Source organism: Falco peregrinus, chromosome 7 (genome assembly GCF_023634155.1).
Source record: "Falco peregrinus isolate bFalPer1 chromosome 7, bFalPer1.pri, whole genome shotgun sequence".
Taxonomy (NCBI): domain Eukaryota; kingdom Metazoa; phylum Chordata; class Aves; order Falconiformes; family Falconidae; genus Falco; species Falco peregrinus.
Window position 1 is genome coordinate 4,452,535 of NC_073727.1, and position 14,687 is coordinate 4,467,221.

Sequence of the window (14,687 nt, forward strand, 5' to 3'; positions counted from 1 at the left end):
TACCTTTTTTTCTCCTCAATTTAAGTTCTCCAGTATCAAATAAAATGTGGGGTAAACCAAGCTTGAATCTTGTGGAATGGAAAATTCTAGCATGGCACTTGTGATGAGTACATAAAGGAGAAAGATTTCCTGGATTTGGCACTTGAACTTGTGGTTAACTTGTGTTTTGGCCCTTTTTATTTGTAAAATAATCTTTAAAATTGGGGTTATGTTCAACACATTAAAACACTTCTTTGCATGTGCTTCTGTGTGTGAATATACATATGAGTATGTGAGTTCTTCTCATCTTTCTCTCCAGAAAGTAAGAACTGGTTGTTGTACCAGATGTACTGTAAAAGAGAAAACTAGGTGGCTATTTAAGCGATTGCATTGTTTATCCACACAAATTATTAGCTTACATCAAGATTTGTAGTATGCAGAAATTAAGAATCTGAAAAATAAAAAGAAAATTAATACAGTCTTTAGAACAAGCAAACAGGAACAGTGACAGTGAAATCCATGAGTTTTTCTGGGCTACCTTACACTGTCTTGACAGAGCAAACACTTCCTTCTTGTAGGGAGAACAATTTAAAAATGATGCCGTCTGAAGAAATAATCACTTCGGATTTTAAGATTCCAGTTTCTTGATTTTTCACAGTCAAGTGTAGCTTCATGAAGTACTTGTCAGAAAGTGGATTGCTAAGAAAACACAGTTTAGATACGTGTTTTCTTTGGAGCCAGAGAAGTGAAAGCCAGTAGTGTGCGCTAACCAGGGAGGATCTGTGCCTCTTCTCCCAGTAGAAAGTTATCCTTTTCATAGTCTGCTCTTCAAGAGAATCAGTAGTGGCAGAGCAGGTAAGAAGGCTGTGATGGTAACGTGCTTAATGTCTAGATTTTTGTATTTTGATTAGAAAAAAGATGGGTGACAATTGCTAAGAGGCTAGCCTGGCTGTGGTGTGATACAGGTTAAACACTGTGTTCTACCCAGGTGGAATTCCTTAAAAGAATATAGTAGGTCCCTTGGTTTACACCTGGACTTCATTTATGTGGGAAAACAGGATGCAGCAGTCAGGGCAAGGAGACTGCTCTATGTCCACACTTTATCCTGGTGTTGAATTTGGGTTCAGACGGGGTGTGTACCCTGGACCTGGGGAATAACAAGTGCTCTCTGATTCCCTTAGCCACTTGTTCTTTTTTGTCATAGCTGTGCCTCACAGGAATGCAGCTCAAAGACTGCTACTTGAACAGAGTAGGAAGTGGCACAAAATCAGAGCAATGAACCCTGCCAGGCTGAGCTGTGCCAACGTCTGCTTTGAGTGCTTCCTTGTATCTCTTAGTGGTGCTTCTCCGCAGGGTATTGATGGACATACAAGGCTTCCTTGCCCATCCTGTAATATGCAGTATAGTGCTGTTTCCCCCATCCCCATGGATTATTACATTAGAAGTTATTGAATGACTGGGGACCTTACGCAGAGCCTTCAAGGCAAAGGAGTAATAAAAGATTAACAGCAAATGGTGAGACAGAAGAGAAAGCCTTTTCTCTCTCTCTGTTACAGATGAGACAGAACATTAGGGGATGGTAGATAAGCTATGACAGTATTCACTAGCAACTGCTGACTGCCTGGAGAATGGTCTAGTGAGATCTGAAAGTTCTGAGATTGGTATGAAATCTGTAGAAAGTTACTGACGCTGAACTTAGTGAGCCAGAAGCTTAAAGCTACTTACCAATAAAACTCAGGAAGTTCTGTAGGAGATTTTTGAGGTTAGGAGCAATCTTTCTAGCAGAACCCGGAAGAAGAGGTGACTGAGATAGAGACTACCAAAGGAATTTTTTTGTGGGTTCGCTGGTATTGTATTTTCATTTGAAGATTCCTAGTGACTGTTTCCCCTGCTGCCTGTGTGTCAAAAGCTCAGTGTCTTTGAATACACTTTGAGATTCTCCTGTCTCTCTTGCTGTTTCTATAGTACCATGGCTCCAAGCTCATGCCTCTCCGCTGTTTTCCCTTTAGATACCTGGACAGAAGCTGGTGTCCCTGATCAGGCATGATCACTTGTGGATTTGTAGAATGGAGTGCATGGGAGGAAGAAGTGTACTTACCTGTCCTAGTCATGGTTTTCCAAGAATGGAAAGGCTATGGGAAGACTGACAAGGTGGCTAGTAATCTCTCTTTCCTGTGCTGTTTGGATCATATCTTAATCCTGGAGCTAAGTATGTGGCAGCATTCCTTCTTTGCTTGCTTATTTGTGCTTGAGGGCTGCTGCTGCTAGCATTTCAGGGCTGAAGCAGAAGGAATAATTGATAGCTTGCTTTATTAAAACCAAACCAAACCAAACCAAACCCACCAAAACAAACCTGCAAGAAATTTTCCAGCTCTGCTAGCTCATTATGTAACTGATTCTGTACCTGTATGCAAGCACAAAATGTTAGTTCTAGATCCCTAGTGAAAAATAAGCACTTTTCTAAGCTAGGGCAAATGATCTGTAGAGGAAATATTTTCACTGTATTTAAAACAAACATCATCCCTGGAAGTATTTCCTCAGTGAGTTTGTATTAAATACTGAATTTGTATTAAAATGGTTGGGTCTAAATTCTTACAGTTCTGTTTTAAGCAAGAGCAGTTAATCCATGTTTTAGCATATTGGGGCAAATTTGTTCTTCCATACGCTTTGGTGGGACTTTGCACCAGGAGTGCATTAGCACCCTTTCTTGGTTTCTTAGCCATCCACCTCAAGGGTAGCAAAGTTCATTGTGCATCTGAAAATGAAATGATCAGCATTTATATATGACTGTTGCCTTGTTCTGATAGACAGAGTGTTGCAAGCCTCTTGAACAGTGTTCAGTCTGTGACAGAACTGAAAGACACATGAAGTCTGAGTTTTTTTGTTTTGTTTTAATGCTTTTAAAACTTTGGAGTGCAGTCACATCGTTTTCATATGGAACAGGGGTGACTGCAGTTGTATTTTCACACAGTAGCATTTCTTGCATTTGCTCAGCTTGCCTGTAGTGTAGTATTTAGGCTGAGATGTCTCTGAAGCCAGAAGTAAAAATAATGAAGTTAATTCAAACCCAACCCAAACCACACCAGCTTTAGACTATATATTCTATATGTAGAATTGGCCAGGGCTTGTTCTCTACAATAAGTCTGAAAGGTGGAAGTACCTTGGTTGAATCTATTGGCACAGCGACTTAGATTGAGCAATAAATAGTGTGTGTTGTGATGTTATTGCATGCTACTACCACTTCTCTGCAGACAGTGCCCTCTGGGCTTCACATTAAACTCATAATGGTTCAGTTTGAGCTTCTGAGAACATTTGGTCCCTGTAGCACATATGTTGTAGCTTAATGTAGATATTACCAGCAGTGTTACCACAGTCACTCCTGTAACAGCAGGATGGCACCTAACCTTGCAGTTACCATGCTGGGAATGGGCAGAAGGTCCATCCTACCTCCGACACAGTCGTATGGTTCTTGCCTCCATCATCATCAACTGGTAGTTTATTGTCACTTCTCTCAGGACTGTTCGAAGGCTGCAGAAGTTACCGGATGGGATACCATGCTGTTCCTCGCTGTTTGGGATAAAGGGAGTAGAAGTGTCTGTCCTCTGGGGAAGGGAAAGCCATTACAGATAGCACATGAAGCACTTGTAAATGGCAACACTGAGACTCAAGTTTGTCTAAATAAGGAAAAAAAGAATATCAAAGCCTTACACTTGGTCAATGCAGATGTGCTGGTATGAATTATTTTTTTAATTTAAGATTTTTGGCATCAACATTGATGGAAAAGCTGTCATTGTTTTTAAGCCTTGTCTCCAATGGAGATCTGTTTGTATCTATGCACTCATACTGGAGTGGTGCAGCTCACTGCGGGTCAAAAGATTACAAACTCCAATGATAACAGCGAGAGAACCCGCAAAAGCTCACGATTCTTGACTTGTGTATATATTACTATACAGAGGAATTCCAGGAGTGTCAGAGCACTGTAGAAGCAATCTACGTAGTTGTCTCAGTTCTGCAGCACAGTAATAGCTGATGCTGCAGGACCTCTACCACTGACCATCAGCAGCGCTTTCTGTAGTCCAATGTCACTTTTTAATTTTTTGGGGAACTGGACATTTTTTCTTATTTACAGTCAGGATATAGTTGGAATGCCTGTGAATTTCTTCTGCAGGAAGAGGCAGAGAAGTTTGTATGTCATGTATAAGATCAGTCACGGGTTTATCCTTCCTGAGCGCACAGAACAAGCTGTGTTGATTAATAAGAGAAATAATCAACAACTTTGAGGTAGGGACAGCAAAAGCAATGCAGAGCGGACTGGTTTGGCTCTTCCTGGGTTGACGCAGCCTTGTCTTCCTAAGGCTGGAAGCCAGGGCTCACAGGGGTTTGAAGCCTTGAATGCTGGTCTCAGGGAGAGGAGGAAAAGAAGCAGTCCAAGGAATGCTGGCAAAAGCTGCCAAGCATGCAGCAGGGAAGGCCTGTGGCCAGGAGTGCCTGTCTCTCCTAGCCAAAGATCTGGAGTAGCTGCACTGAGGGGACTTTCCACTTAGCGCTTTGTGAGCTTTGTAGAGCTAAGGGGAAGCATGAATGTTGCAAGGCTCATTATACTGCTGCTTTGTGCTTCGGAGTTGACACGGCTATTAAGGCAATGCTTAGTGCTTTGAATTCTGGAAGCCACAGCACTTGTTTCAGATCTCAAAAAGAGGTTAGCATTTAAAACATGCCATGTCCTTATTTAATCAAAGTTTTACAGAGAGGCTCTAGAAGAGTAGAATGGTTCAACATAACACGTGCATCAAAATTTAACATGGGAAGTGAGACAGGTGTTCTTAACCCAGCAGAGACCAACCTCTGCTGGCATGTAAAAGCCTTGTATTACAAAGCTTACAGCTTCATTGTACAGACATTCTGTCCACATCTTTTATAGGAAGTTGTAATGAACAAGGTTTTCTGAGACTCTGCTAGTCTGGAATCAGTCAGGGTCACACTGCACCGCAAACCAATGGGCAGAGCCTCACCTGAAGCCAGTGAAACCTCCCCACCTTATGTTAGCAGGGCATGGAGACTTTAGCAGTATTTTTTCTTCTTCAGATACTGTTGGATGGTAGAAGCCTGTAGTAGCTGTAATAAACACAAAGCGTTGTGCAAACCCTTAATGTTCTAATGTAAGCCCTGTGCAGGGTTGCAACTGTGATAATCATGACTAATAACTGGCTTTTGGATGCTGTTACTCAGCTGTCTGAAAGTGCTAACTGCTACTGAAATATAGATGAAAAAGTGACTCTGAAAGATTCAGTATATTTATTTCAATCTTATTAAAAAAAAAAGCTGGACACTTCAGGAGAAAAATCTTCAAGTCTCTCATGTATAAAACCTTCAGATATGAGTGCTTTGTGGTTTTAGCTGGATTGACACACTGTCAGCATTTTCTGACATTGTAATGAATAAAAATAAATATATATTTAAGCTTAGTGTATTGTTTCCTGTTCTGAATCAACATTCAGTTCGGTACAAAGATGGAAATACTAATTAGAAAAAGCTGTGTAACGAACAAACTTCTCTGGAGATTAAACGCTGCTGATTGAATAATGCATCAAACTGTCACAGCAACAGTTTTTTTGGTGACTCAAGATTTATGAATATTTACCAGAGTTGTCCTGGATGAAAGAAATTCAAAACATTATTTTCCAGGGAACTGCTGGAGTGTTGGGTCTCCTTTATTAGGAACAAATGTTTGCTTTGTTAGCAAAGCACTTGTTGAGCAAGGGGAAACCGATGGGACTATTTTGCTTTACATGTGCAGAAGAGCATCAGCGCTGGTGGTGTGGATATGCAACAAACACCACTTGAATAATCTTCTATTGAGGAGCAATGCAAGGCCATCAAGCCACACTTCTGTATGTTTAAACCTCATCTAGGGGAGAAGGATATACACCTGATAAATGCCATTTACGCCTTCCCCTAGAGAAGCTGTTAACCAGCCATCCTTTCTATCATTGCCATTGTAAAAGGGTGCTGCAATCCTGGGCAGCGATGCTGAGGCTCAGGATATGGAGCTTGGGCTTGCTGTCTTCTCCTTCCTTTGGAAAACAGCTCCTCCATCTGCAGGCTCTTTCTTGACCACCCTCTGAACTGAATTGCTACAGGGCTGCCCCATTTGGCATTAATACAGGCACCAGTATTTATCTCGGGAAGGGCGTGCATCCAGCTAGCAGAGTGTAACAGCCCTCCTGTGCCAGCACAGGCTAGATGTATCCATTGTAACATCTCCTAAATGCTGAAGAGCTCAGATGTTGTGGGCCAAGGATTTCATAGAAGCTGAAGTCAAAGTGAAGGCCTACCTTAGATGTTTTGTTTTTACTAGGGCAGAAGTTTCTCTGTTATGTATCATACATATTTCTTGCTGATGTGCTTTCAGTTCACGTGTACAAACAAAATACACCAAAGTATGCCAATTGTTGAAGAATAAAATCACTTTCTAGTAGTGCAGACATAGAATCGATTGACAGCTGGAAGTTTGCTATCATTGAAACCTGTTATCTGGAAACTTCTGCTAAAGTGCCGGCAATAACACTTCTGTCTGAAGTACAGACTTCATTCAAATTTGCTCAGTTCATTTTTTTCATTTTGAAGAATTCTTTCTGTAGTCTAGGAAAAGTCTTAAGAAAGAAGATTATTTCTAGAATTTCACTGCAGTTAAATCTGCCTGTGTAACATTGCCTCAGAGCAGGGATGCAGCTGGCTAGCTCACTGTTTCAGTGCTACTGCCAGGCTCTTTTGTCTGTAGAAATCTGCAAACAGTCAAGCTTTTTGATTACTAAGTCAATGGATGAAAATATTTCTTTGATGTCTCACTTCTGTCCTAAATCTCTACGTTCCACACTATGTTAATGCAACAAAATGCAGCTGAGTTCTGTTGAAAAGCTCTATTGAGTGTTATTAAATTAACTGTCTGCATTCTAGTGTATTGGATCTCTATTTCCTAGAAACAGTAGCTTTGGGTAAAGAACATAAGGTAATTTGGACTGGATTCTCAGAAAGCACCGACTACATAACCTCTGCTGTCTGACTTTCTAAAACCGCTTCCTTTTTCATACAGTATTTTCAAGTCATTTAGGTGGTCAGACTAGAGAAGAAATTGTTTAAGTCCTTTATTACAAAGATCAAAAGTCATTGTTACCATTTACATACACAATTTACAAATTATACACAAAGGAAATACCAGATACGCAAGAACTGACAGCTTGCTTCAGCCCAAGTTGGGGGTGGGACAGTGTAGTTGTTTCCCTGCTTTATTTACTGGAAGAAAATATATGTTTGTTTTTTGTCATCCGTACGTGTTAAACACTATCTAGTGTTTATGTAGCACCTTTATCTTAACCATGCAAATGCTTACATGCTTATCTTTATTTGAAAGAGTGCAATGCACATATAAACATGTGCTGGGATCTGCACTCTTCACGCTTCTGAGTGTTTGTTGGTCAGAAATCCTGTTGGTTTTGGTATAATACAGCGGTCAGGCTTGAGAAAGTTGATTTGTAGGATTTAGCAGATTTGAGCAATGTGTCATTAAAACAAATGTGTAGATTACTACCAGAACGCTAAGAACTAAATTAAGTATGGCTGCTGTATCTTTCAAGAATACTATGTGATCTTAAGATAGATATTAGCCGTGTTGTTAGATGTCTTGGATACCACAACTGATTTATTGCTTTTCCTTCATTCAGGTTAGCACGTTTTATACAGTTTCCTAAAGCTATTTCAGAGACTGGGAAACTTAACAACAAAGAATCCTATTTTGAGAGATTTGGTAAATTAGTAAACTTCACAGAATGTCTTACAGCACTTAACAAAAGGGAGAATGATTTTCCAAACCCCCGGTATGAGAGCACAATATCAACAGTGCAGTAGCTGCCATTTAGCTAAACCTACACATACCCATAATCTGCACTTTTTGCTGTCCACTGGGATGACATGTAACACAAAATGCTTAAAGTGCACACCGATTTAGGAGCAAACACAACTGTAAGTACAGAAATCACTGATGTGATGTGGCATCCAAATTCTAAGCAATAAAGCAAAACACTTCACAAAAGTTGTTACATCTAGTGGGAATAATCCAATACTTACAACAGTATTATGACAGTATGACTTTCTACCCAGCTATCAAATATTCTTTACCATGAACTTTTCAGTATTCTCAGGGTGATAGATAAAGAGCGTTGCAGATGTCATGGTAAATTAAAATACAGTAATAGGCAAAGATTTCAATGGCACCAGCTGTATATACAGCGTAGTCATCAGAACCTTATGGAACACAGCAATGTTACGGTATGCCTTTGTTAAGGCTTCTTGCTGGTTTAAAAAGGTAGATTTTTTCCTTAGGGAGATTGTCCAGCAGTATTGGTTTCACTCTCTTCAGTGGAAGGTCTCTTTATTGATCCACATAAGACTGCGCGTTTCGTTTGGTTTGCATTCGTACTCAATACTGCCAAAACTGTTTCCCCACTGGCAGTGATCCCGTTTGTGGTAGTTGTAGAATTTGACTTGCCAGACTGTTTCAAAAACGCCAATGTCGTTAAACTGCAAGGAAGAGGGAATAGCAGGGTTAGTGAGCTGATTAGTTGATTTCTCTCCCTTAATGAGAAACAACACTCTTATGAAACCGTGGAACGTAAAGCAGCTGACAGGAGGATTATTGTTCCTCAAGTCAATAAATCAAAGACCCATAAAGCCTGCTTTAGCAGTCACAAAGTCTTTTATGTTTAGGCATACGTAAAACATAAAGGATCAGATTCTCCACGTATTGTCCTCTTGCACTGATATCTGGGAAAGGCAAGGGAGTAAAAATGTTCAAGTTCTCATCTGGATAAATGTTACTGACAGCAAAAATCAAAGCTGCAATCCTTCTTAAGATGACACAGCAGTAGCTGGCCTGATGATCTTGGCTTGCATATGCTGTAGGTCAATCAGTACTGATCTGTAATGACACAGGTCATCACCTCACCTTCATACCCTACCTAGAGGCTGCAGTTAGCATTGGTAAGTTTCCTTCTTTTGCTTAATTGTATTTTTTTTCTCTGCTGTATTTTATTTGCTCTGTTATATTTTGTAGGCTTGCGTTGGCAGAGTCTTGATTGAGACACGCTGCTATGAGACCACTCACTTCTTCCCTGGAATTCTCTTCTGCAAGTTACATGAAACTTACGCAAAAGAAGTTCTTTGTGCATTTCTTTAATTGCTAGTTGTACTACGATACTGCAGCTTTTCAAACTTAGATAGGAGTAACAGAAGCCAGGAAGGAGATAATCAGTGTGTTTAGCCGGTAACTGTCTAATACAGTGAAGGAGTAGACATTAACGGTAAGTTATCTGATTGTGCTTGCAACTTTGAAGTGAATGAGACTATGGTTACATTAAGTTCTGTAGAATAAAATCTCCTTTCTGTTTTTTTAAGCACTGCTGGACACCCTTAGAATATCGGAAAAACCTTATGAGTGAGGCTTTCAAGGATAGATTTCAGTTATAATGATGATGTAAAATGTGGGTTTCTGTGCCTTGAGACCTTGCAGAGATTCTGAAGTGTGGGTGTGAAGCCTGTACATATTGCTGTTGGTCCCAGTAGTATGGCTTGTTGATTGTGTTATGTTGTTAGAAGATACTACACAGTGGATTCAGCGCTACTGAAGAGCACTGTTCTTCAACATTTTTTCCTTTTGAATATTTCCATCACTCACTTTAATGACAGCTTCTTCACTTGACTGTTTTCCATTCCCATCATGTGTCTGGGAGCTGACCTTTGATCATCTGCCCGTTTTAATCACACTTGCAATGTCAGTATGAAAGCCCTTTTACAAAGTGACTCTTCCCGAGTTGCAAGCAGAGCCTTCTGTATCCAGTTTTCTCAGAAGGACATCTTTTTAATTATTTTTTTTAAGTCAAGATGTGGTTTGTAAGCTGCTGCTGCATAATGGACCTTGCTTTAAACCTTCCCCCAGACCACTGTGGTAAGTTAAATTTAGCCATGACAACAGCAGGAGTTGCTGTGTGCTGTTAGTGGAAGGTTTTTATTCATCTCCAGTTCCAAGTGTTACCTTAAAGGAGCAGCTGAAATATTTCTACCGCTTCCTTTGACTAAAAGAGGATGAGATGTACAGGCTATTTTATCTCTCCCTAAATCTAAAAGCTTAATTAAGGATATATTTTTTAATTAAACATCTCTGTTAGTAACCCTGATACACTCATAATGCAAGATAGTAAAGCTTAAGCACATTGGGTATTACGGTGCGCAATCCACAAAGAGCAATTGTCAGAGGAGCATCAGCCACCCTCAGTGTGCAAACTGAGGAAGAAAAAGCTTTTCTAACAGCATTTGTAGAAGGTGATATGGTACAAGAGCAGCATTTCATCAATGTATGGAGGATCTGAATTTCAACAGGATAGAGGAAGAAAACAAATTCTATCTACCCGCAATGACCCAGTCTGCTGAGCTACCCTGAGCAGTTTGACTGCTGTGGATTTCCAGGAGAAGGAAAGAATTAATTGCAGAGCTTTTCTGGTACCCTGTGCCCCCACCCCCCCCACCCCGCCCCAGCCCAGTACTTAGCAGATACAGCAGCTCTGTGGCATAATGAGCATCCTGCATGCTTAGAGCTCCCCTGAATTCCCATGGCTCTGCCACTGAATCCTGGCTTCTCCGCTAGGACTGTGTACGGGGTTCCCCAGGGAGGGGGGATGGCCCTTGGAAGCCTATTTCCCTGTCTGCTGTCCTCTGTCATCCAGTGCTATAGGTGTGAATAGTTATTTAATCACTCCCTCTGAATTTGCATGCTAGGATGATTTGGTGTCTGGTTATTACTGGGAGTAGAAGTCTTTATTCAATCTTACTTTAGACTGACCAAGAATAACATGAGACCCAAAGAGAGGTTTCTAACTTAGTATTTGTTAGACAATTCAGCAGTTTCTGGAGAACACGCATAATTGAGCATTCAGGTAACAGAAATGCATCCTCTGATTCTGAATTCACAAACAGGATTGTTGTTTTATGTGTATAAACTATGCTGTAATAGGTCAGATGTCTACTAGTCAGTTAAAGTAGGACCACAAATAATTATTTGTCTAAAGTTTTGAAATGGATGGGAAATAAATTATTATGGACTTCTATGGACCTTCTGTCTTTCAAGCATTAGACAGGCTGTATCAGTTTGGTTTTTAACTGCAAGACTGGCCTCACAATCTATTTCTAATGTGAGTTCAGATCTTAGGCCTTCAATAGTGTCCTTATTTCCCTGGGATGCATCGGGATCCTGCCTCTTCCAGAAAAGGAACTGGAGGCAGAAGTTCCTCATAGCTGAAGGAAATAGGAAAATTTAAAGCTGTATGCGATAAGCCCAGTTTTGAAGATTCAGGACGTAGGTATTAGAAGCAGTTTTTAGACTGGGGTATCTGAGGCTGGTCCCCTAAATCTGTTACGGCTCTGTCTGGCTAAGCAGCTAAATGATGAGTTAAACATGTTAAATCCCTATCGAGTTTCCTATACTTAATACTTAGAAGTATCAATTGTGGATGTACAAGTCTGTACTGAAGAACCTCTCTATCAAGACGAGATCCTAAAAGGGGTTGAGGACCTGCTTAATGCTTGAAAATCCTATTAGCTTCATGGTTAGTACCGCAGGATTCCATTTGTAACAACATCTCTTTGGGCAAATATTGTGGCTACCCCTCCTGATGCCACAACAAACCACGGCAGAGCTTGTAGCTGAAAATCAGACCCTCCAGGCGTTTCTTGGAATTACTGTATTTCTGACTGACTTGGTTTCTCCATAAGAAAAGTCAAACTTCCAGATTTTCAGAGTTCACATCAGTGCTACACTTAAGGGTAAAGGTGGCTATCAAAACAGGGATGCCTTTAGTCAAAGAAGCTGGTTTTTTTTGGAAGCACGGCCCTTTCACCTCCTGGTGTAAGGACATGGTGAAATATAACTGTAATACTAAACAACGGCACCCAGCAGCCCTGTTCTGCTGGTTGAGAAGTCATACTGGGGGTTTGGGTTTCCTGGGTGTTAAGAGGAGATGACCGTATAGAAAAGTGATTAACGTGAACAAATACTTCAGGGCAGTCTTATTAACGTAAGATTATAAAGCGGTAAGTGTTAATGAGATGTAGGTCTCCAAAATAAAGTTAGGCATGCTGTAATTACTAGAAACACCAAATGGAGATATTACAGTTCTTATTCAGAAGGGTATTGCCATGCTAAATGATGATTCCAGAAAAAAATAGTGAAGATAAAGATCAAGATAAAGTCTTGTGTGCAGTGGAGCAAAAGTGAGAAAGCTGAAATCTGGTGGGCTTGGCAAGGTTCTAAACTTGTGTAAGTTGGAACAGACCCTTAAGAGAGCTTCAGATGAAGATGGCTTACTGCCCTCTTTCCCCTTTTGGCACAGGAGGTGTAGAACATACAGCAGAAATCCCTCACAACAGTAATAGGAGAGGGGGAAAAAACCCGCAAACAACCAAACCAAAGCCAAAGCAAAACAAATCTCCCTCTGCACCCCGAGCCTACCACCCAAAGAGTGCTGTGGAAATCTTACTGCTGGTTCTCCCTGTCTTCCATCTCAGCTCTGTTGCCTTTCAGGTTGAAGCTTTTGCCATCTCACTGTGGGGCCATGGCACATACTGATTCTGGCCCTTGGAACTTCTCTTTAAGCTTGGGGTGAGGAACCACTTGAATAAGAACTTAGGTTTGTGGATGCAGAGATCATGTGGTAATGGAAGCATATGGGGAAAGGGAGAAGACAGCCTTTGGGGTGGGGTGGTGCGTGTTCTCATGGCTGCTTTTGGCCTCTGGCATCCTGCAGATGACAGGTGGAAGGGGAGAGTAATCAGCCCTTGTGCTTGGGGCATGCTCTGCTCCAAAAATCCTGGTGGTGCTGTACACCAAGGGCTTGGGTTTGGGCTTGCCTGGTTCCTAGCCAGGGACCTTGGTGGGGGTGGCCTGAAGTCTGTAAGAAGCCCTGCAGAAGGGGTGAGAGGTTCAGCTCACATTTCTTTCTGCTGCAGCACCCCAAAGGGCTTTGCACGTCTCTAGAAATCCCCCTACTGCATCCTGGCCCTTGCTGCTCTCTTGGCTTCCCCTTGGGAAGCAGAGCTTGTGTTTTCCAGCTAGGTTATAACCAGTGGTGTTACTGACAGAAAGCAAAGAGGAGGGCAGCAGCTCCGCCCTGGAATATTTCACCTCCACACCTCTCTCTGTCAGACAAGCCCCTAATGCCCTCCCTCATCTTCCCATGCCAGGCTGGGAGAACCTCATACCTGCATGTTGACCTGGATGGGCTGTCTCTCCCCGCTTTTGGTGTGGGGCACTCCTTCTGTGTCGTAGATCCCGATGTAAGAGGCCACCTGTGCATCCCTCGATTTCTCTTCCAGCGGGACATTGACACCCCCGATGCCCATTGTCCTGCAAAGAGACGGATGGGATCCAACCTTCAGCAGCCCAGCACGGCACCTCCCCTGGCAGCTTGGAACCGGCGTGGGCTTGCAGCCTGGCAGCTTCTGTGCGGGGGGATGCCTCAGGGATTTTAGCAGACCTGCAGGTGCTGCTGACTCACTGGGGCTCCTGAAAAATGTCAGGGCTCTGCAGTCACCCGGGGGAGGTGTAGAAAGAAAAGGCAGGAGGGATCTGATCTCCAGCAGCTGGGGAGAGGCGAGTTGAATCTCCTCTCCAGGGCTGCCTCTCCACCCAGCACCGGTTCTCCATCTGCATCCTCACTGGTCCCAGGCCCTGCTTTGCCGTGGTGCAGTGAGGCTTGGGCTCGGTGCATCCCTGGCACGCAGGGCCAGAGGCGCCCCTTCCCCTGTCTGCAGGGCAAACCGCAGGGAAGGAGGGAGAAAAGGAGCTGGGCTTGGAAGAGCTTCGGGAGAAGGTGGGCAGGGAGAGGGAAGGAAGCGGTTCCCAAAGCGCAGCCTCTCCCCCGAGCCAGCCGGGCAGAGAGCACCGGGAACAGCTGGCCAGGGACCCAGAAACGGGGCCACCAAAGCACAACACGGGGCGGGGAGGGAGAAATGACAGAAACGCCGCGTTGTCAGCCTGCCAGGAAAAAATATTAAACCTCTAAAAATAAAGCGCCGGGGAAGGGAGGGCCGGGGGGGCTGCACTTACGTGGCCTGGACGGTGCCGGGCCGCAGGGCCACCTCGATCTTGTACTTGGCCCCGGTCAGCAGCTTGATGGTGCGGTTCTGCCCGAAGCGTTGCCCGTCCACCTTGAAATAGACCGCCCCGTCGTTGGGCTGGATCTTGAGGGAGACGCTGATTTTCACGAGGCCGGGGATGTCGTCCATGGCTTGTCAGCGGGGGAGGGGGAGGGGAGGCTGCGCTCCTGCGTCCCCCTCCGCGGGAGGCGGCTGGCCGGGACGGAGCGAGGCTGCGAGGGAGAGGAAGAGGAGGAGGGAGGAGGAAGAGGAGGGGCTGCGGATCCTCGCCAGCCCAGCCCTTCCCAAAGGCCGCGGATGATGGATATTTGGGTTTCTCCCTCCCCCTAATCGCGGCGCAGCATCTGGGCGGTGGCTGCCCACCCCCCTCCCGCCCCCCGCGCCGCCCCGCAGCCCGGCCTGGGGGGCGCTCACAGCTGCTCAGGCTGCGCCCGGTTTCCAGGGAGTTAATCCGGCCCCGATTACGGCAGCCTTAATCTCGCCATCGGGCCCGGAGGGAGCACGGG

General features: G+C 43.6%; 1 protein-coding gene across 1 annotated transcript; it reads right to left on the bottom strand.

Moving 5' to 3' along the window:
* Positions 1-7,108: 7,108 nt before the first annotated feature.
* Positions 7,109-14,687, bottom strand: CNRIP1 (cannabinoid receptor interacting protein 1). The gene is made up of 3 exons (XM_005232995.4): positions 14,132-14,687; positions 13,285-13,429; positions 7,109-8,556 (listed from the first exon to the last, which is right to left on the bottom strand). The coding sequence occupies exons 1-3, from the start codon at positions 14,308-14,310 to the stop codon at positions 8,392-8,394; spliced, it is 489 nt and encodes a 162-aa protein (XP_005233052.1). The 5' UTR covers positions 14,311-14,687; the 3' UTR covers positions 7,109-8,391.